The 18,041-nt window shown below is 40.7% G+C and overlaps 1 protein-coding gene across 1 annotated transcript in view; it reads left to right on the top strand.

Moving 5' to 3' along the window:
- The window catches only part of DOCK10 (dedicator of cytokinesis 10), a 127,779-nt gene extending 110,019 nt beyond the window's left edge, over positions 1-17,760 (top strand). The window contains exons 46-56 of the mRNA XM_010001659.1: positions 432-489; positions 820-918; positions 2,475-2,581; positions 3,056-3,178; positions 4,069-4,182; positions 9,878-10,024; positions 10,526-10,736; positions 12,957-13,147; positions 13,816-13,916; positions 14,277-14,415; positions 17,641-17,760. Coding sequence (XP_009999961.1) covers positions 432-489; positions 820-918; positions 2,475-2,581; positions 3,056-3,178; positions 4,069-4,182; positions 9,878-10,024; positions 10,526-10,736; positions 12,957-13,147; positions 13,816-13,916; positions 14,277-14,415; positions 17,641-17,760 — 1,410 coding nt within the window. The remainder of the gene's footprint in view (positions 1-431; positions 490-819; positions 919-2,474; positions 2,582-3,055; positions 3,179-4,068; positions 4,183-9,877; positions 10,025-10,525; positions 10,737-12,956; positions 13,148-13,815; positions 13,917-14,276; positions 14,416-17,640) is intronic.
- Positions 17,761-18,041: the final 281 nt, after the last annotated feature.

The raw sequence follows: 18,041 nt of genomic DNA, 5'->3' as shown, positions 1-18,041 counted from the left end.
GCTGAACCCTGACAGGCACGGTAGTAGCTGTAGTGTATGTGAGGTTATGAGCAGTTTTTAAATTCCATAAAGGATTTTCTTCTCCCCCACTACAGCATAGAGTGGAGCTTTATTTATAATGCATTGTCCTTCTCATCAAAAGCTAAAGGGGAGATGCAAAACTCCAGTGCATAACCCAGGAATATCTTATTTACTATGTAAACTTACTGGTTTTCTTGAGCAAATCTATCCTTTTACCTAAAACACCTAGTGAAAATAATACTCGAAGGATTTCATCATTTAATCCCTTATTTTCATACATCATTATATTAATTTAGTCTCCACTTTTCTGCAGCATGACTTGTCAGTGATAGTGTGTGCTCCTTACCACAGGAACGTCACAGGTCTCAGTGCACTGCAACCTATTCATGTGTCTTGGTCTCTCGTTCCAGGCTGCCATGTGCTATATTCATATTGCTGCCCTCATTGCAGAGTACCTGAAAAGAAAGGGTAAGATCAACATATCCAAAATCAAGTATTTATCTGTAAACATTATTGTTGAAGCTAAATTTTGGCTGTCCTACTTTCCTTTTCTCATATATGAAGTATTCTTAAAGCTGCTTGAATTCTTCCCATGTATTTTGTTTTCAAAATATGTCATAAATGCTAGTCCTAGCACTGGAACAGTGAAAGTGTGTGTTTTGTGTGAAGAGGGTTAATGAAATCTTTAGTAAGCTAGTGCTAAAGAGAATGCTTCACATCTTAGTCTGTTGTTATTAAATATGCATGTATTAACACGTATCAGTAGCAGTGTACTAATACCATCTTACACTATCATAGGTTACTGGAAAATGGAAAAGATTTGTACCTCACGTATGCTCCTGGAAGATGGTCAAGTCTCTGATAGTAATGTGTTACTAACAACTCACAATGGAGGAAGTGAGTGCTCTAACCGTGCCTGTTTATGGGTCAAATAACTTAATTAGGGAATCAAATTACTGTTCTTCAGCTGATCTGGAAAAATATCTACCAAAGCAAAAATATTTGCAGTGCATGTTGATGGCTGTAATAGCAAGCAAGTTGTATGTTACTTTCCTGATGCTCTTTGGCTGGTTTGATGAATTGCTCAGAATGTCTCTGGTTAAGGGCATTTTCAGAGCAGCCTGCTCTTCATCAGCAACAGAAATCCCTCTCAGGTCAATTGGTGTTTAGCATACAAATCCATGTGCAGTTCTTTTACTAGCCAAAGCTGGGAGGGCACAGGGATGGAATTAATATCTAGTTAGCCGTATGTAACTTAGTATAGACAATTTTTTATTTATTTTTTTTTTTAAAATCTGTGATGCTTATCAGAGAAATACAGTACTGGCTTGTGTTATTAAATGCTTTTATGCCAGTGGTTATTTAGTTTATGAAATGTGTATTTCAAAGTAATTCTCAGCATGAGATATTTTAGCAATTTTCACAAAGAGCAATTTAAGGAGCAAGGGATAATGTCTCAGGAAGAGAAAACTGTTAGCTGTGGAAAGACCATGGTTCCCTGATACACCTGGAAGTGTCTGTGGATGAGATGAAAACTGCATCATTTTAGAAGGAAGCTTTCTTTGAAGAGCAGTATTTCAGAGATGGTTCACTAGTGATAAAATGCTTTGAATAACAAATCACGGTAGGCAGAGTGAAGAACTTCTGGGTCATTGTAAACCTATGTTTAAATAATTTTCAAAGCTTGACAGAGGGAAAGGAGCCCCTCTGTCTCAATGTGTCTCAAAGTTTAGCTTTCTAATTGTGCCTTATTGGCATTTTCCTCCCTTTGGATAGGAAATAATAATTGTAAACTCAGTTATAATCCTTGCAAGCCTTCCCCTCAGCAGCTCCTGCCACCAGCCTGAATTTTCTACAAGCGAGTTGCTTGGTGAGGGCTGTGGTGGCCCTGCTGACCATGGGCAAGGTGAGGAGAGCCCCTGCCAGGGTATCCTCAGGCTCTGCAGTGGCCATCTGCCCATATGCTCCTGTCACCTTGGGGCCACTGTGTCCCTCTTGCTTCAGAACCTGACGGGTGGAACGAATGCAGGTCCCAGCATGAAACGTTAAGTGTCTGTAGGTCAGGCCAAGATTCAGTGCTGGTCTCACCAATATAAATCATCTCACCTCAGCCTGTGATGGTAATTCCCGAAAGATGAGTGTGGCACATGTAGTTTTACAAGGACTGCCAGTACTGTACAGCTCAGGAACTGAAATGCCAAAGAGAGGAATAAGATTGCATCAGGAAAATGTTATCATTACCATTTGCTTGGACGAGGGGATTTATATCATAGAGAAAACGTGTCATAGTTTCATAAATTCAGTCCAGTCCCAGTGTTTATTATGACCTGGGCTGTGAAAAAAGTAACTAATCCAATCAAATAGAATTTTTCGGATTTAATGGCATCCATTAACTTTTTGAATTATCTGATTATTCAGTTATTAACTGACATTGTTATGACTTGCACTTCAAGGCTTATTTTCCATGGGATGGCCTGCTTTTCTGAGCATTACCCCCAACATTAAAGAAGAAGGTGCTATGAAGGAAGACTCTGGGATGCAAGATACTCCCTATAATGAGGTCAGAAGCATTGACATTTATATTCCTGTACTGTATTAACAGAGAATGACTGTCTGTGCACGTTACAACAAATGACACTGAGAGTGCACTTCACACAGTAGTACAAGATGCACAGCTTTTGAATCAAATGTCATAGCTGTTGTACTAAGTAGCAGAGAGAGGTGTTTAGCTAACCAGAACATTAAGTACTAGAGCTGGAAGTTAGGGCAGAGGGGTGCCCACAAAGCAAACCCATTCTTCTGAATGACATGTCAAGTGTTCAAATATTTCCATATTACTGTTATTTTAGCTTTCTTATCTAAAAAAGAGCTAGGTCACCAATACCTAATTAAACATTGTGTCACTGAAATAAACCTTAATATAGAAGATACCCCTATTTCATTTTTATTCTGTATGTCCTTTTGCTGCATTTCTATTTATTAAATGCCACCAGCTGCTGAGTCACTGAAGTGTTTTGTATTTGTGGAATTGCAGAATGTTCTTGTGGAGCAGCTGGAGTTGTGTGTTGAATATCTGTGGAAGTCTGAGAGGTACGAGCTGATTGCTGAGGTTAACAAGCCTATCATTGCTGTTTTTGAGAAGCAGAGGGACTTTAAAGTAAGTTGTTTTGGGGTGTTTTTGTCATTATCTTAAGACAACAGTAAAAATCAACTTCTTTGGGGGGAGGGTGGAGGGAATGCTTTTTTCTTCTTGTCTGTCTTTTCTCCCTTTAATGCATTGTGCTGTGTGTAAATGAAAAACTCTTGTACTTTACCTTCCACTTTTAAGTATCAATATACAGTAAATGAACAAAAAATTTTTAAACAAACCTCATGTCAAGTAGTGAATGTGAATTTTTACATGTTTTTAAACATTTGCCTGATACTTAAGTTTAGAAACTACTGATAAATTGTGTGCTGTCTTTAGAATTCCAGCGTTTCTTCATTTCTTATTTACTTGGCAATTTAAGTACCTAATGGATAAACAGATTATAATCTCATTTACTGATTTGTATGGTTTAAAATTTTAAAAAAGACAAAGAGGTAGGTAGCTATAAGCAGTACATTGAAGAAGCAGGTCTTCAGATTTAAACTTAGTTGAAGTTCTGGTTCACTGACCTGAGAAAGTGCTTTGTTGGTGGCTAACGGAGGTGTAATGATGGGTAGCATGTCTTTGCAGGGGATTGGGAGCTGATTGGAGTTATTGGCACCCTGCTCTCACCTGCACATAGGACACCTCGGTTCTCTCACCTCTTAGTACATGCCCAGTGCTGGGATGCCTGCCTTCCTGTGTGACTCTGTACAAAATGGCACCCACTGCCACAAAACTGTGTGCTCAGAAGACAAATGTTGAAAAGAATTTTATATAAACCTGAGCATGCGCAGCCACCTTTGCAAAGGTTTGGTAATCCAGCTAAGGCAAGCTGTGCTTGTGTACAGGCTTAGTGTCACTTCCCAAAGTACTTGTGCTCTCTCACTTCCCCTGGCTCTCCTTGTCTCTTAATCTAGAGACTGTCTGATTTGTACTACGACATCCACCGCTCGTACCTGAAGGTTGCAGAGGTTGTGAACTCTGAGAAACGGCTCTTTGGGAGATACTACCGTGTTGCATTTTATGGGCAGGTAAGTCTACTTATGTTCTTTTGTCTCCACAGATTCCCAGATTTCAGCCATGTTCTTCTAAAGCTGAAAAAGGGGAACATTTGGCAGTGAATCATGGGGTTGAAAGTGTCTCATGGGTTGTACTCCAAGGAGAGTTTTGCTCAGAAGAGCGAGCCCTCAGTTGCATCTGCATAAACTGCTGCTGTGGATTTGATGGTGCAATGGAGAACAGACTTGTACATCAGCTTTAGTTCTTGACTTCATTAAGCAAAACTGAGGCAGGGCAGGTTTCTTTGGAGTAAAACTGAAGTAAAACCAGACATCTCTGGTACATAGCCCTCTCTTCAAATAGAGTTTAAAGCAGGGCAGTATGCAGTAGATATTCTGTTCTGTTTCTTGCTGACTATGACTTCTGCTTTCAGGCCACCTATGATGCTGTGCAAAATACTATAGAGTAGTTTTATTCCCTCTTCTGTGCTTCAGCATCCTCAAAGCATTTTTTTTTTTGCTTTCTTCCACTACAAACCAGTGTAGCAATCCAGCATGTTCTTTTAAGACCTGGTTTTGGCAACCAAACAATCTCATTTACTCTAAAATAATAAGGTGTGTAAACAACAGATTGATGTGAATCATTCTGTTTGCTAATTAGATTTTAACGCAGAAATTTGCTCTTTTCTCCTTTTGATCTTATTCAAGGCTGTGGTAAGTCTAGTTCTTTTGCATGTTTTTTTTAATTCTCCTCACACATACTCCATCCTTCCCTGTACTGTTACTTAACATTAACTCTCCTATGCTCTTGATTCTTTGGCTCGTGGCAGATGAAATAACATCATTTCAGTCATTGTCGCATCCTGCAAACTAATTTTTGTTTGCTCAGTTACCTGGATTACCAAGCTGTATCTGTCACCATGTTGTGTGTGCACTGTGGGTCCCAATGCTGCATCATCTCATCTCAGTGAAACCTTTTCTGTCAGCTTCACTGGGAGTTGGATTGGACCCCTTCCTCCTCTGTTGAAAAACTTGGTGTAGCATTAATGCTGTTTGAATGTAAGCCTGCTTTTCTGGCCTGTGCAGTCTGTGATGTGTGGCTGGGGTATCTGGAGCACCCTGCGCATGGTGCATCCACCAGTCTGATAGTCCCTCTTAGTGGCAAGCAAACTGGGAGCCACAGGGCAACAGCAAGTCCTTCCTCAAAACAGGGGCAGCAGAGAGGGAAATGACACTTTCCTACTTACAACTTCTTGCCAGGTCTCTCCCTGAGGCAGCTACTTTTAAGTGTGTCATTTAGCTGCAGCAGTTCTGCTGAACTGGGTTAAATCTCTGTTACAGTTCAATGACTTCTCAGCTGCCAGTGCCACAAGGACAACTTCATTTAAACAGCTTTACTGCTCTACAGCACATGACTTCTTCATAGCTGCGTGTTGCTCGGTCTGGTCCCTGGTGCCCCTGGACACTGAGCTCTAAATGCAAACAAGCACAGCTTCCTCCTTTCCTTTGGCAGAGGGGTTGTTAAGTGATAGAAAATAGAACTTTTCCTTTTTGCTCCTGGTAGAGGCATATTGACAAAAATATATTGCACAGTGCAAATCATTAAAGGTAGATCATTCCCATCAGCATTACTTGTCCCTCATTTACCATGGTAAATAGAACTGGTTGTGCAGAACTGATTAAGGAGGCTTACAGTGCACAGAGCACCATGGCAGGGAGGGAGCTACAGGTCAAGATTGACCTGGAAGGAGAGACAGAGACAACGATCTTTTCCCATATACTGATTATGCCTGCATATTTTCCTCATTGGAAGGATTCCTATCTGTATTTCTGTCAAGTCCCTTTTTTCCAGGTACCACTCTCTTCCATTGTGGCTGTGCAAGTGGGAAGGGACGGGGCTTTGTGGTCTTTCTGTAGCCAAGAGTGTTGTAGGTCTCCATACTGAGAGTGGTCTCAGAGCCCAATTAATTTCAAACGTTAAAAAGCAATTCCCATTTCTTTTTGTGCTTCTGGCAGACTTTGCACACTTACAGTGGCAGGTTTTGCTACTATTACACAGTTAAAGCAGGGAACAGCACCATGAACCACTCTGCTTAGGCCACTAAATGCCACAGAATGAAACTCAGAGTGCAGGTGCAGGGATGGGGTTACTTTTCAGTCTTACACATACACTGTTTTATAAAATACCTGTGGGTAGATGCATATGAAAGCACACACACACACAAATGTATCATTATACTTATGTTTTTATTAATTAAACATTTTTTTCGATTGTGTCAATAAAAATTATATACATGTTGTAAAAATGGAACACTGCTCTTAACTGACACCGAAACTGCAGGGAAAGCAGATTAAAGGACCAAGGAATACTGCAAATCCTGTTTGCAGGGAGAATTCAGGGGGTTATTTGTGGAAAAAGAAAATGTGCAGCTGCACCTGAAAACCATTCTTCTTCATGCAAAGGTGGAGACAGTATTTGGTGACAGCATTGCTGCAGGGACCCTCTGGAAGGGTGGTTTGAACGAGTGTCTCCTCAGGGAGGGTGTAGTCGGTTGTTTTTGCCAGAGAGGCTGATGAGCCGGATCTTATGGCTGCTGACTGCAAATTCTGTTCGGGTCTTCGGTGACAACATCTTGTTGCACCCCCAAGTGGCCACAGTAGCCAGTGCTTACGTTTTTATCAGCGGTTAAAGCGGTTTCTGAAGTCAAGATCTTTATTGAATAAAAGAAAAAAAAAAAAGCAAAAAAAAAAAGCTGTTAAATAGTTTAACACTCATTGTGCTGATAAGATATTCAAGACCAATTTTGAGAGCAGTGTTAGGTACACTTAGGTAGAGGTAGAGCTGAGGTTTTGTTCTCCTGTTTGTGTGAGAAGCTGTAGGAGTAGGAGGGCAGATTTCCACAGCAGTAAGTAGCAGTAATCTGGCTGTGGGTTTATGTCTGAAGATCAGATGATGTGTCCCCTTTTCCAAATGTGATAAAACAACTGTATCTTCCTTACCAAACAGTGCAACACACTCATTTACCATAGGTGATGCTCACTCAATAGAGAAGGATCCATGCAATGTTAATTCTTGGCAGGTAAAGCAGGAGGCTTTACCTTAGCACCACACCTGTGGGGACAGTGTATTCTTCCAGCAAAGAAGAGTCACATTTGCTGTGAGCTTCAAGGGCTGTGACAGGGCATATGGGGAGGAAGAAGGGCCTTTTCAGCACTCCCATGTGATGATCACAGGTCACAATTTGACTCTTAGCACATCAGAGTACAGTGGAAAACAACAACCTACTGTCCAGGACATTGTCTCCCTTCCTTTGCCTTTGACTGCTCTGTGTAATAATTTTAATCTGTGAGGCTGTGTTGTTCTTGCTGGGCAAACCCAACCAGTATGAAAATAATTTAGGAATATGCATTGATAATGTGACCTTGGCTGCTTAATATTTTAAAATCCTGAAACTGGAGGATATTTGGCTCCTAGGAAGTATTTAATCTTACTTTCCATAGTCATTGCCAGACATATGGCCGACACAATTATTTACAGCTCACAATTAATGTGCTTGTCACTTTTCAGCTGAAATACTGTAGGGGATATGTACTTAAGTGATGTCTCTCACATTAGAGACAACACTAAATCTGTTAGTTGTTTGTTTTTCAGGTATTTTTTTCAAGCAAAACCATTAATACAGATAGCATCTTCATGTGCCTTGCAGTGTTAGCACAGAGATTTGGCACTTATATATAAGCAGTGTTCCAGCATGCAAACATACACAGAATCAGTACTGAAAAGCATAAACTATCTTCTGGTTTGCTATGTGATTAATTTGGAAAATATGAAGTTGGGTTTTTTTCTGTTGTTGAAAACATCAAATAGTAACAGAAAACAGATGTTTTTGACAGACGCAGTCCTGAGTAGCATGTTTAAGTACGGTTGCATGAGACTAATGAGGTTTTCCCATATAAAAAAGTTTTGCTTCAGTGGAAGCAAGATCAAAAACCAGGTTATGATCCTGAAGATCTTTTCTCAGTTAAACCATTAGGAAGTCAATTGCCTGCCCAGCTCAGTAAATGTTTATAGGGTGCCAGGACTGGAGCTCTAGATTGCTTCTCTAATTACCTGTGAAGTAGTTCCTATGCCTTTAGAGTCTAATTGATAAGACTGTTGAAAATTATAGAAGGTCAGTGTGAGGCTGATGAAGACACTCTCAGACAAGCTGCTGTTGCTGCTGTTAATTATTGGTTTCCAGTAATGCCCACGTTCCTGTTGGCATTTGCCAAATTAAAGGGCAGTTTTATTGCCCCTTCTTTTCAGTGAACAAGAAGACACAGATGCACATATTTGCTAATCCCTATTGAAATAAAGTTATGGAATTTTTTTTTAACAAGCATTGAAATTCACAGGTATAAATTTTGTGAGGTTTTGCCTAGTCTATAGTTCTAGTGGCAGAAGTTGAAATACACTTCAACATGAAAAGGCTGGATTTTGCATGAGTACCTTCCAAAGAGATTTTGGACGTATCTTTACTTCATTCATTTGTGCTTTTGTTTTTCAACAGATGGCAGGTTGCCTAGGCATATTGTAGAATTAGCTGTCCAAGTCACATCATGCTAAGTTTGGGTCTGACATTGTTAATGCTGTCTTCCTTTCCCCTTTATGCCTGCAGCTTCAGGTATTTTTCCTCTGGGTCACTTTGCATTAAGGTGAAAGGAGGAAACTTTGGGAACATCTGCAGTGGTTAACACTGCCAAGCTTCAGCAGCAGCATATGAACTCCTAGGAGGAGGGCTAGGGCTGCTCATGGCTTTGGGATAAATCCAGATTTTCTTAATGGGGCACCTGCTGCTTTCTGCTCAACTGGGAGAGATTCTCCTGCAGTGTTGATGTACATGTTCATCATGTAGCAGTTGAGTGTCTCACCTGCACATAATGCAATGCTCTATTAATTTTCTGTGGTTGACATTTCTTCTGAAGCCCAAAAGGTTCTTGTTCAGCTCTTCAGTGGAGACTTTTACTAAAGCTCTGCCAAGTCCATCCAGTGTAGTAAGTAAATGACCTTGAGAAGATTGAGCTTTTTTGCAAAGGAGCACAGTCTGTCTTTTTATTTATTTTTTTTCCTTTTCAAATGTAAATAATTTACTAATTGTCTCTGAAAATGCTGCAATTCCACATGGCCTTTCAAGATGCCACCAGAGTTCCTCTTCAGCTCCCCTGAACAGATGCACACCAGTTCACAAGTGTTTCCGGTGTCATGGTGCTGTGCATCACCATGTGCCATGCCCAGCCTTTGCCTGCACATGTAGCTCCCAGATAGGATATGCTGCACACACCTCAACTGGGCAGGGCATCCAACAGCTGTTACACTTGTGTTCTGTTAGCACAGTGCTTCCAAAATAGTTAACCAAATTATTAAAATGTAAAGATTTTTTTAATGTCCCATTTTTAATTCTTCAGTGTTTTTTCATCATACACACATCAGCATTCTCAAATAAGCACTTTGACTCTTTAAGTAGCTAGATCTCTTACATTAATAAATGTGTATATTTCCTGAGTAACTTTGGAGATAAACACAGATTCTAGGTATATGTCTGCCAAGGGTGAAGTGGGGTAAGCTGGAAATGGCATCGTGGAGTCTCGGGTGGGTATACAGGCAGCCTTGACTCCTGACACAAGCACCTTGTTTAGGCTTTGTCCTGCCTGTTGTGTTCACTGTATCCTTCCATTTCTTTCCAAACAGGGTTTTTTTGAAGAAGAGGAAGGTAAAGAGTATATTTATAAAGAGCCCAAATTAACTGGCTTGTCTGAGATCTCTCAGAGGCTGATGAAACTTTATGCAGACAAGTTTGGAATAGATAATGTGAAGATCATCCAGGATTCCAACAAGGTAGTGAAAGATGTGTGGTTCTTGTGGGAGGGGGAAAAGTGGGTGCATGGTTCATGTTTTTAGAGATATGTTTTGAATGAATGTGAGCTGAGTGTACATGTAAACTACCATGACATTGTTTTACAACCAAAAAAGACCCTCATGTAATATCTTGGCAGGTGCTGTATGGAAATGCCAAAGTTATAGCAGGGCATGACAGCCAGTGGGAAAAGAAAATATTCCAGCATATGCTTGTAGAGAGCATGCAGATATTTACTGCAATGCAGAAGCATGTTGTTTTTTCTCTCCTTTATGTGTCATACACTTCTGCCAGTGGCTATATCCAAAAGTCCCACTGTTCTTAGTGGCCTCTTTGCTAAATATCTTTGTGCTAGTCTGTGGTCTGAATATTACATTTGGAAATCTCCATCTTAATCGGCATCACTATCAGAGGTAAAAGCATCAGAAATGTAATGGATGCCTCACCTCACTCAACAAAATTTGTTTGCTGCTGTTACACAGGTCAACCCCAAAGACCTGGATCCAAAATACGCATATATCCAGGTGACATATGTCACGCCTTTCTTTGAAGAGAAAGAAGCTGAAGATCGAAAGACTGACTTTGAAATGCATCACAACATCAACCGGTTTGTGTTTGAAACTCCCTTCACGCTCTCAGGAAAGAAGCACGGAGGTGTGGAGGAGCAGTGCAAGAGGCGCACCATCCTGACAAGTACGTGTGCTCCTGTCCCAGGGCAGCCTGGGCGTGTGGCAGGGGTTCTGCAGGCAGTGGGCACAGCTTGTCATGCAGAACGATAAGGCATCTTTTCAGTGTGTCCACTGGAAAAGTATGTGCTTGCTTACTATCCTCCTGGCCAACCTAGGGAAAGTTATTTTCATTTGTGGAGTCATCAGCTGTCTTATTTTTCCTTATTATTGACATCTTAACTGTTCCTGCAGTGATGTAATTTGGGAGTGGTCCTGCTGGAGGCAGGACCATTGTTCTTTTATTTATAACAAGTCAAAGAGCAAAGTAAGGTGCATCTTCTGCTAAGAAGAGTAAAACTTAGCAGATAAAGACTTCTGTTCAAAATGTGAGCCAGATATGTTAGATGGAATTTTTTTAAGTGAGAAGTAAGATTTCACCTCACTGGGCACAATCGGTTTTCTAAGACAGGAATGTCAGGAGCACTAGGTGTGTCAGTTCTTACTGAGTCATATTAAACAGAAAATGTTTAGTTCTTTATCACAATTGAAATCTCTTTCTTTAAGAGACATAATTTATGAAACTGCTACTGAAACCTGACCTGTCTGAATTTTTGTCTGGGAATATGAGAAACTGTCTGAGATGGAGGTGTTGTTCTCATGGGCAGCTGTGGGCAGAGGGGCTGATGTTCACAGCAAAGGCTCCTGAGTGATGGAAAATCCACTTCCTCACTGACTTGACTGTATCAGCTTCCCCCAAAGGGCAAAGTGAAGAAAGCTGCTTACAGTACAGGTGTAGTCACCTGGAAGTTTTGTTCTGGCAAGTCAGGGAAGAGGCAGTGATGTCTGGGCGCATCTTGTTACATGATACAACTTTGCTTGCAAGAAGAAGAAAGGAGGAGAAGCTTGTGTGTGTTTTTTTTAAGTGTTTGAGAAACAGTAGGTGTTTTGTGATCTGTATTAAAGCAGGTGCTTTCACTGAATTGAAAGTATAGCTGTTATGGTGCATCTGGCAAAAACAGAGAGGGGTGTTCCTCCAGCAGAACCTTTTCCCTAGGTTATTATATGCTGTTGTCAGTTCCCACTGCTCTTAGCCTGGCTTCATCTTTGGAATTTGATGACCTGATCATCTTCTCTGTTTTTCCCTCTGGACTCTGCCTCACCTCCATGCTATTCTTTAAAGGAAACATCTGCCTTATTTTGGTTGCTTGTGTGTGTGTTTTGCTTTTTTTCATGTCTTTTCATTTGCTTCCTATGTAAAAAGAAGTGGTTTTAGTTTGAGAAGAAAGCAAGGCTTACCAGTATGACTGGAGAAGCAGTGGAATTTAATTGTACTGGGGGCCTGGCATGGTGCCTGCTCAGCATCGCTGCTCTGCTGCCTGCATTGTGCAGAGGACAAGGGCAGTCTGGCTACAGTCAGAGGATCACTGGCTCTCTGCTGTGCCTGGGCATGACTTGTGCTTCCAGAAGTCCTGGGTTTCCTGCTCTCCAAGGACACAGCCTCCCTGTAAGCTGGAGCTCATTTATATCTGAGCTGACTGGCAGCAGATGCTCACCAGAGTAAGACATGCATGGAAGCTGAGAGGCCTTCCAAAGGGTGTAGGGCAATCAGGGAAAGACTGTTAGCTTTGATCAGGCTCAGTGTGCCATAATGGAACCTTTGCCAGACTCCCCAAGGTCTGTGAAAAGGCCTTGACAGGAAGGAAAGGGTTATGACAATGAATAGTTCCTCTGTCAGCTCCCATAGAAGTGTTTAAGTTGAATATTAAAAGTAACTACTTCCTTCTTTAAGGGTAATGTTTTAAGAGTAGTTCATCTGTGGGTGAGCCATACCCAGTTCAGCTCAGCTAGAGGCTCCTACCTCTAACTTGAAACATGTTTGATGGGATGTTTTGAGCTGTTTGAAGCTCAGCACAGGCTTATCATTCTGTACTTTAACTCAGAAGAAGAAGAAGAAATTTTGGGGTTCTACATTCTGGATGGTGAGAGCTTTTTGCTACATGGGTGTGACAGAGCTCAATAGCAAACAGTGGTGAATTCAAAAGGAAATGCTCTTCCAGTGCCAGGCACATCAAAATTACCTTTGGACCTGCTGCAACACTTTGGCCCATTTGGTGTTTAAAACTTAATCTGTGTGGATTGATAGAGACTGACAAAGTAAAAAATTCATACTTTGACATAATTGCTTTGTTTTCCTAAATACTCTCTTGTTGGGTGAGTTTCTGATACATTTCTTGCTTTTGAGCAGCCAGTCACTTGTTTCCCTACGTGAAGAAGCGCATTCAAGTGATAAGCCAGACCAGCACAGAGCTGAACCCTATTGAAGTAGCCATTGATGAGATGTCCAAAAAAGTCTCAGAGCTCAACCAGCTTTGCACAATGGAAGAAGTGGACATGATCCGACTGCAGCTCAAACTCCAAGGAAGTGTCAGTGTCAAGGTAATGACAATTTGCCTTTATTTCTTCCCAGTACATCTACCACAATTTTTATTCTGATTTTCATCATGCCAGACATTTTTGTCTATTTTCTATTTCTGGTCATTTATTGTAGTCCAGTATTGCATTCCACTCTAAAAATGCAAGGGAATGCAAAGGTTTTCCACTGATGCTGATGACTGCTGGATTTATGTGTAAATACAACTATTTCAGTCAAAACTTCTCTAAATAAATAGGTAGACCTTCCAAACTAGACTATTACATGTCACTTGAGATTACAGCCCATCAGACAGCCAAGCGTGCAGATACTTCAAAGGGAGGTTTTTTAGGGGTTAGTTTTGTCATTTCCTATTTAGAAAAGTAGAGATTGGTGAGAAGTGCATGTATTTCTGGTGTCCTCATTAAAATGTCTCCAAATGTATGGCATTCTAGATGGTTAACTACCTGAGGACTTGCAAAGGCCAGCAGAGATTTTCTGTTTGTGAGAAGCTGACCAGCTCCATTTCCTTCAGTAGAACAGTTCAGGTTTTATCTAGGTGACAAGAGAAGTGAAGGGATGTTCTTCACACAGGCTTGGTTGCCTGAGGCCAGACCTCAGGCCTTGGAACATAAGAGAAAAGGACAATAAACTGCTTGTTCTCTGAGCCTAAGCTGTGTCTTTTTTCCTGCAGGTAAATGCTGGACCAATGGCTTATGCTCGAGCTTTTCTTGAAGAGACAAACGCTAAGAGATATCCTGATAATCAAGTTAAGCTTCTAAAAGAAATCTTCAGGTAAACATTCAGTTTAGACTTTCCACCCTCTCCATATTAACTCACAGTACTAACTACTAATGAATTAACCATACAATATGAGTAGGTGTGATGTGCAATCAGGCTGAATGGAACCAGGCTAATTTCCATCTGCATTTACCCCATCTTACAAGTAATTCCCAATAAGCTATTTACTGAAGTTTTGAACTATCCTCTTGATCTGAGGATGAGTTCTGAAACTCACTTCAAACAAGGTGTGACTTGCAAGGTGGGGGAGAGATGTACAATAGTGTGTGTGTGTATATATATGTATATAGATAGAGAGGTTTTTTCTTTACTACAAAATTGTATGATTGTGCTTTGTGGTTTTTGTGCTTGTAGGCAATTTGCAGAAGCGTGTGGACATGCTCTTGATGTCAACGAACGCCTCATAAAGGAGGACCAATTTGAATATCAGGGAGAGATGAAGTCTCATTATAAAGATATGCTCAGTGAGCTGTCTGCAGTTATGAATGAACAGGTTAGATCGTCTATTTTGATGCTGGTTGGACTGAATGAGGGTGGCTAATTGTGTGTCCTAGTGACAAATGAAGCTGTAGAGCAAAATACTAAAATCTGGCAGTACAACAGTCACTGAGATAGCATAGCTTAGACTTTTTTTTTCTGCCTTTTTTCTTCTTTTTCTCTTATATAATACAGCTGGATTAAATATATATATATATAATCGATCTGATTAATCAACAAAGATTTTCCTTCTGCATATTGAGAAGTTGAATGTTCATGAGGCTAAATGCAGATTGAGGTCTAGAGGCACAAAAAGATAAGCAGTTAAACTGGTGTTTTATGCTTTGTTTTCTTTATCTTACATCTGTGATGTATTTAATTAAAGCAGTAAACTCCATTTAAGACCCAGTTTATAGCTGGAGGAAGTATCTTTATAGTTTCCATTTGTATTCAATTTTAAGAGCAAGAGGGGTTATTTATTTTTTTTTATATTTAAGTACACTGTCAAAATAGATGCCATGTTAACACTCCAGTGCATCTGCCAGCAGCTTCAGAAGGCTGATTGTGCAGAACTGTATGAAGTGCATCCCAAAATACTGAACTGGACTCCAGTGCACATGGGCAGCTATTCTACTGCTGTGTCTATACAGATTATTTTTTATTATGTGTTCTGTTTTATTTTAAATATTCAGTGATTCTTCATACTAAAGTAATAATGAAATAATATTCTTTCTCTGCACACGTGTGTGTGTGTTTGTGTGTGTAGGTCACCTTAGATTGCATCTGAGAAATACTTATTCTCAAGGAGTTATGCTGTGTTTCCAGGTGCCTGTAGCCCACATGAGCACTCCTTGTGTTCAGTTACTTTGTTCAGCCATATATATAAGTGATGGCATCTCACAGAAGTGTCCAATTAGCACCACATTATACCATGCTATATTAATCATCTTCCACATGAGAGGAGAATAAGGATTTACAAGAAATTTTGGCCCATTGTTATTCTTGCTGTGTGACTGAGCTCATTTTTCACAGGGTGTAAAGCTGGGTAAGAATCTTGAAGGCTTGGTGTGTGCCAGGTGGGGGTCGAGCTCAGGAGGAGCTGCTGTTCTGTGCACTGTGCTCCCTTCCTGTTTAGATGTATAAAGATTTGTAAGCCTCAAGCATTCTAGTAATTTTATCATTACTAAAATGTATCCCTCTTTGTTACATTAAGTGTGTAAGTATTAAGGATATAATTCGTTATTCAGTGTTCATGCCTCTCCCATGAAAATTATTTTAGCCATCCAGTCAATGTGCACAGGCAACACTATAAGTCTGCTCTGAAGTGCTGCTCCCTACAAGAATGGAAAATGTATGGCCTTTTAAAGGAGGCATAAGCAGCCCACAAGTTTCAGCATTCATTAATTATTTGGTGATAATACTCACACCTGTATTTATATCAGTGAGCTTTGAGTTTTCTTCATGTAAATGAAAAGACAAAATAATACAGAATTACTTGTACATAACAACGTTAACATGTAAAGTTGAGACTTCATCCAGCAAAAGTAAAAATCTTCTTACAACAAAACCATCTGACTTTGAAATCCATGTGGAAAACCAGTGTCCCTGTGGGACAGCTTTACAAGCAACAGCTCTGTTTTCCATCAATATGGCTTTCTGGGAAAACTCTATTCCTCTTGCAACAAATGCAGGACCACTCCACCTCTGAGCAGAGTGTTGCCTCAGAGAAACCCCGTGCTGCAAAGGGTGGCTGAAATATATTTACCTTGCAGTTGAAAAGCTTGAGGCCCTGTTGTAACTGCTGTGTGCTCTGCACCAGCAAGAGCTGTCATCTTTCCCATTGTTATATTCAAGAAGATTTTGTTTGCTCACCCACTGACAGTGACTCTTTCATCACCATATGTTTTTCTCTTTTTTTGTTTTGTTTTGTTTTTCTTTTCTGACAGCTCTGTCATGGTCCTTGCTTATACAGCTTCTCTTCCTCCCTGTCTAACATTTCCCTCAATACTATAGCCAAAAGTGGTATGTTCATTTTTCTTACATCTATTTTTTCTTTGAATGTCATGTCGTGTACTTTCCTCACTTGCTTGTTTTTCTACTTGGTATGTTTGTTTAGTTTCATGTCTAATGACTCCCTTGCTCAAGGAGCTAAAAAAAAGACAAGGTAATTGTGTCAACTATTGTCCATGAGCAGTGCTGAGACTCATGTTCTTCAAGATCTTGTCATGAACTTGAGGGGTCAGTGGGGCAGTTTGACAAGAGCCTTCTCATGCAGAAGCACAGCTGGGGAGATGCCAAAGCTGCTGGTGTAGGCAGTGAAGCTGTACATGGTGACAGCACGGTCAGGTCTGCCCAAATAATAAATAATGAGGCTGACCTGCAACCCTAACTGGTGAAAACTAGGACTGATGGTTTAAGAGTAATCCTGAAGCTTGGTGAAGGGGAAGGGTTTCTTTTCCACCACTGACCAGCTGCGTGGTCAGTGGGACTGGCTCATGTCTCTGCTGTGGATGCTTCAATATAGTACCCAGGAAAGAAAGAAGGAATGTTTTCAGGCTATATTTATATAAGTAAGGAAGAAAAATGTTTGGTACCAAGGCTAGAAAGAACTTCTTCAGGAAAAACAAAACAAAACAAAACAAAAAACAACACCAAAATAAAACAACTTCCTTCTTACTGAAGTCTATATGTAGGACAGGGCAGAGGAAGCTTTCACCACTGTTCCTCCCTGAGAGTGCAGCTCTGCCCACAGTCCCAGCCTGGGACATCATTCCAAGTCCTGCCTAGTGAATGGTTTTTTCCAACTGCTGTGGGTATGAAGCTGTCTGGGGATGCTGATGCCTGACTGACTGTGTGGACAGAGCTGTGGCAGGTCTGTGCCATGGTCAGCAGGTGCTCGTGCAGGTGTCTGCTGAGGTTATAACATGTAGGAGATTTCTCAATTGTGTTTGCTTGAGTTGTTAGAGAAACATAGTTGAAGGAACCCCATGAAGCTCAGCATGGCAGAAGATGGTGGCCCCAGCCCTGTTTATCCCCTCAGCTCAGAGGACACCCTCGTTCTCTCTGCAGCCTCCAGGCAAAGTTCCTTTTCCTCTGCCAGATCCTTAGCACCATCATGTCATGAACAGAAAATAGGAAATCCCTGGTTAGACAATGAACGCTTCAGATACTATTTGGATCTCTCAGAACACTATTTGGATCTCTCTCACGGTTGTGTTTCTTTTCTCTTTTTTTTGAGAAGATTGCATACAAGGAGGAGTCAGCAAAGCAGCAAGGAATGGAGCGCACTTATTCTCGAGTCATCAATAGAGCCAGCTCGTCTGTGCCAGCAGCAACCACCCCAGCAAATCCTGATGCTTGACCACAGCGTGGGGAACACACAACCAGTCCTTGTTTTGGTTTAGGTTTTTTTTCTTTTAGATTAATAGTACTCAAAATTAATATGATCACGGACAATGCCAAGAAAAAGATTTTTGGGTTATGATTTTAATTTATTGGAAGCCTTTGCCATAGTGTTTTTTAAAACTGCAAGCTTGGTTTGTTTTTTTGGGGGTTGGTGGGATTTTTTGCATCTTTTTGCCTACCCCAATATTTGCACATTCCCCAGGTTTTTTTTTTCATTGTCCATTTTTGGTTTTGAGC

The sequence above is a fragment of the Chaetura pelagica genome, unplaced genomic scaffold (assembly GCF_000747805.2).
Source record: "Chaetura pelagica isolate M959 unplaced genomic scaffold, ChaPel_1.0 scaffold207, whole genome shotgun sequence".
Classification (NCBI taxonomy): domain Eukaryota; kingdom Metazoa; phylum Chordata; class Aves; order Apodiformes; family Apodidae; genus Chaetura; species Chaetura pelagica.
The sequence above is the reverse complement of the archived record's forward strand: the minus strand, read 5'-3'. Positions and strand labels throughout refer to the sequence as shown.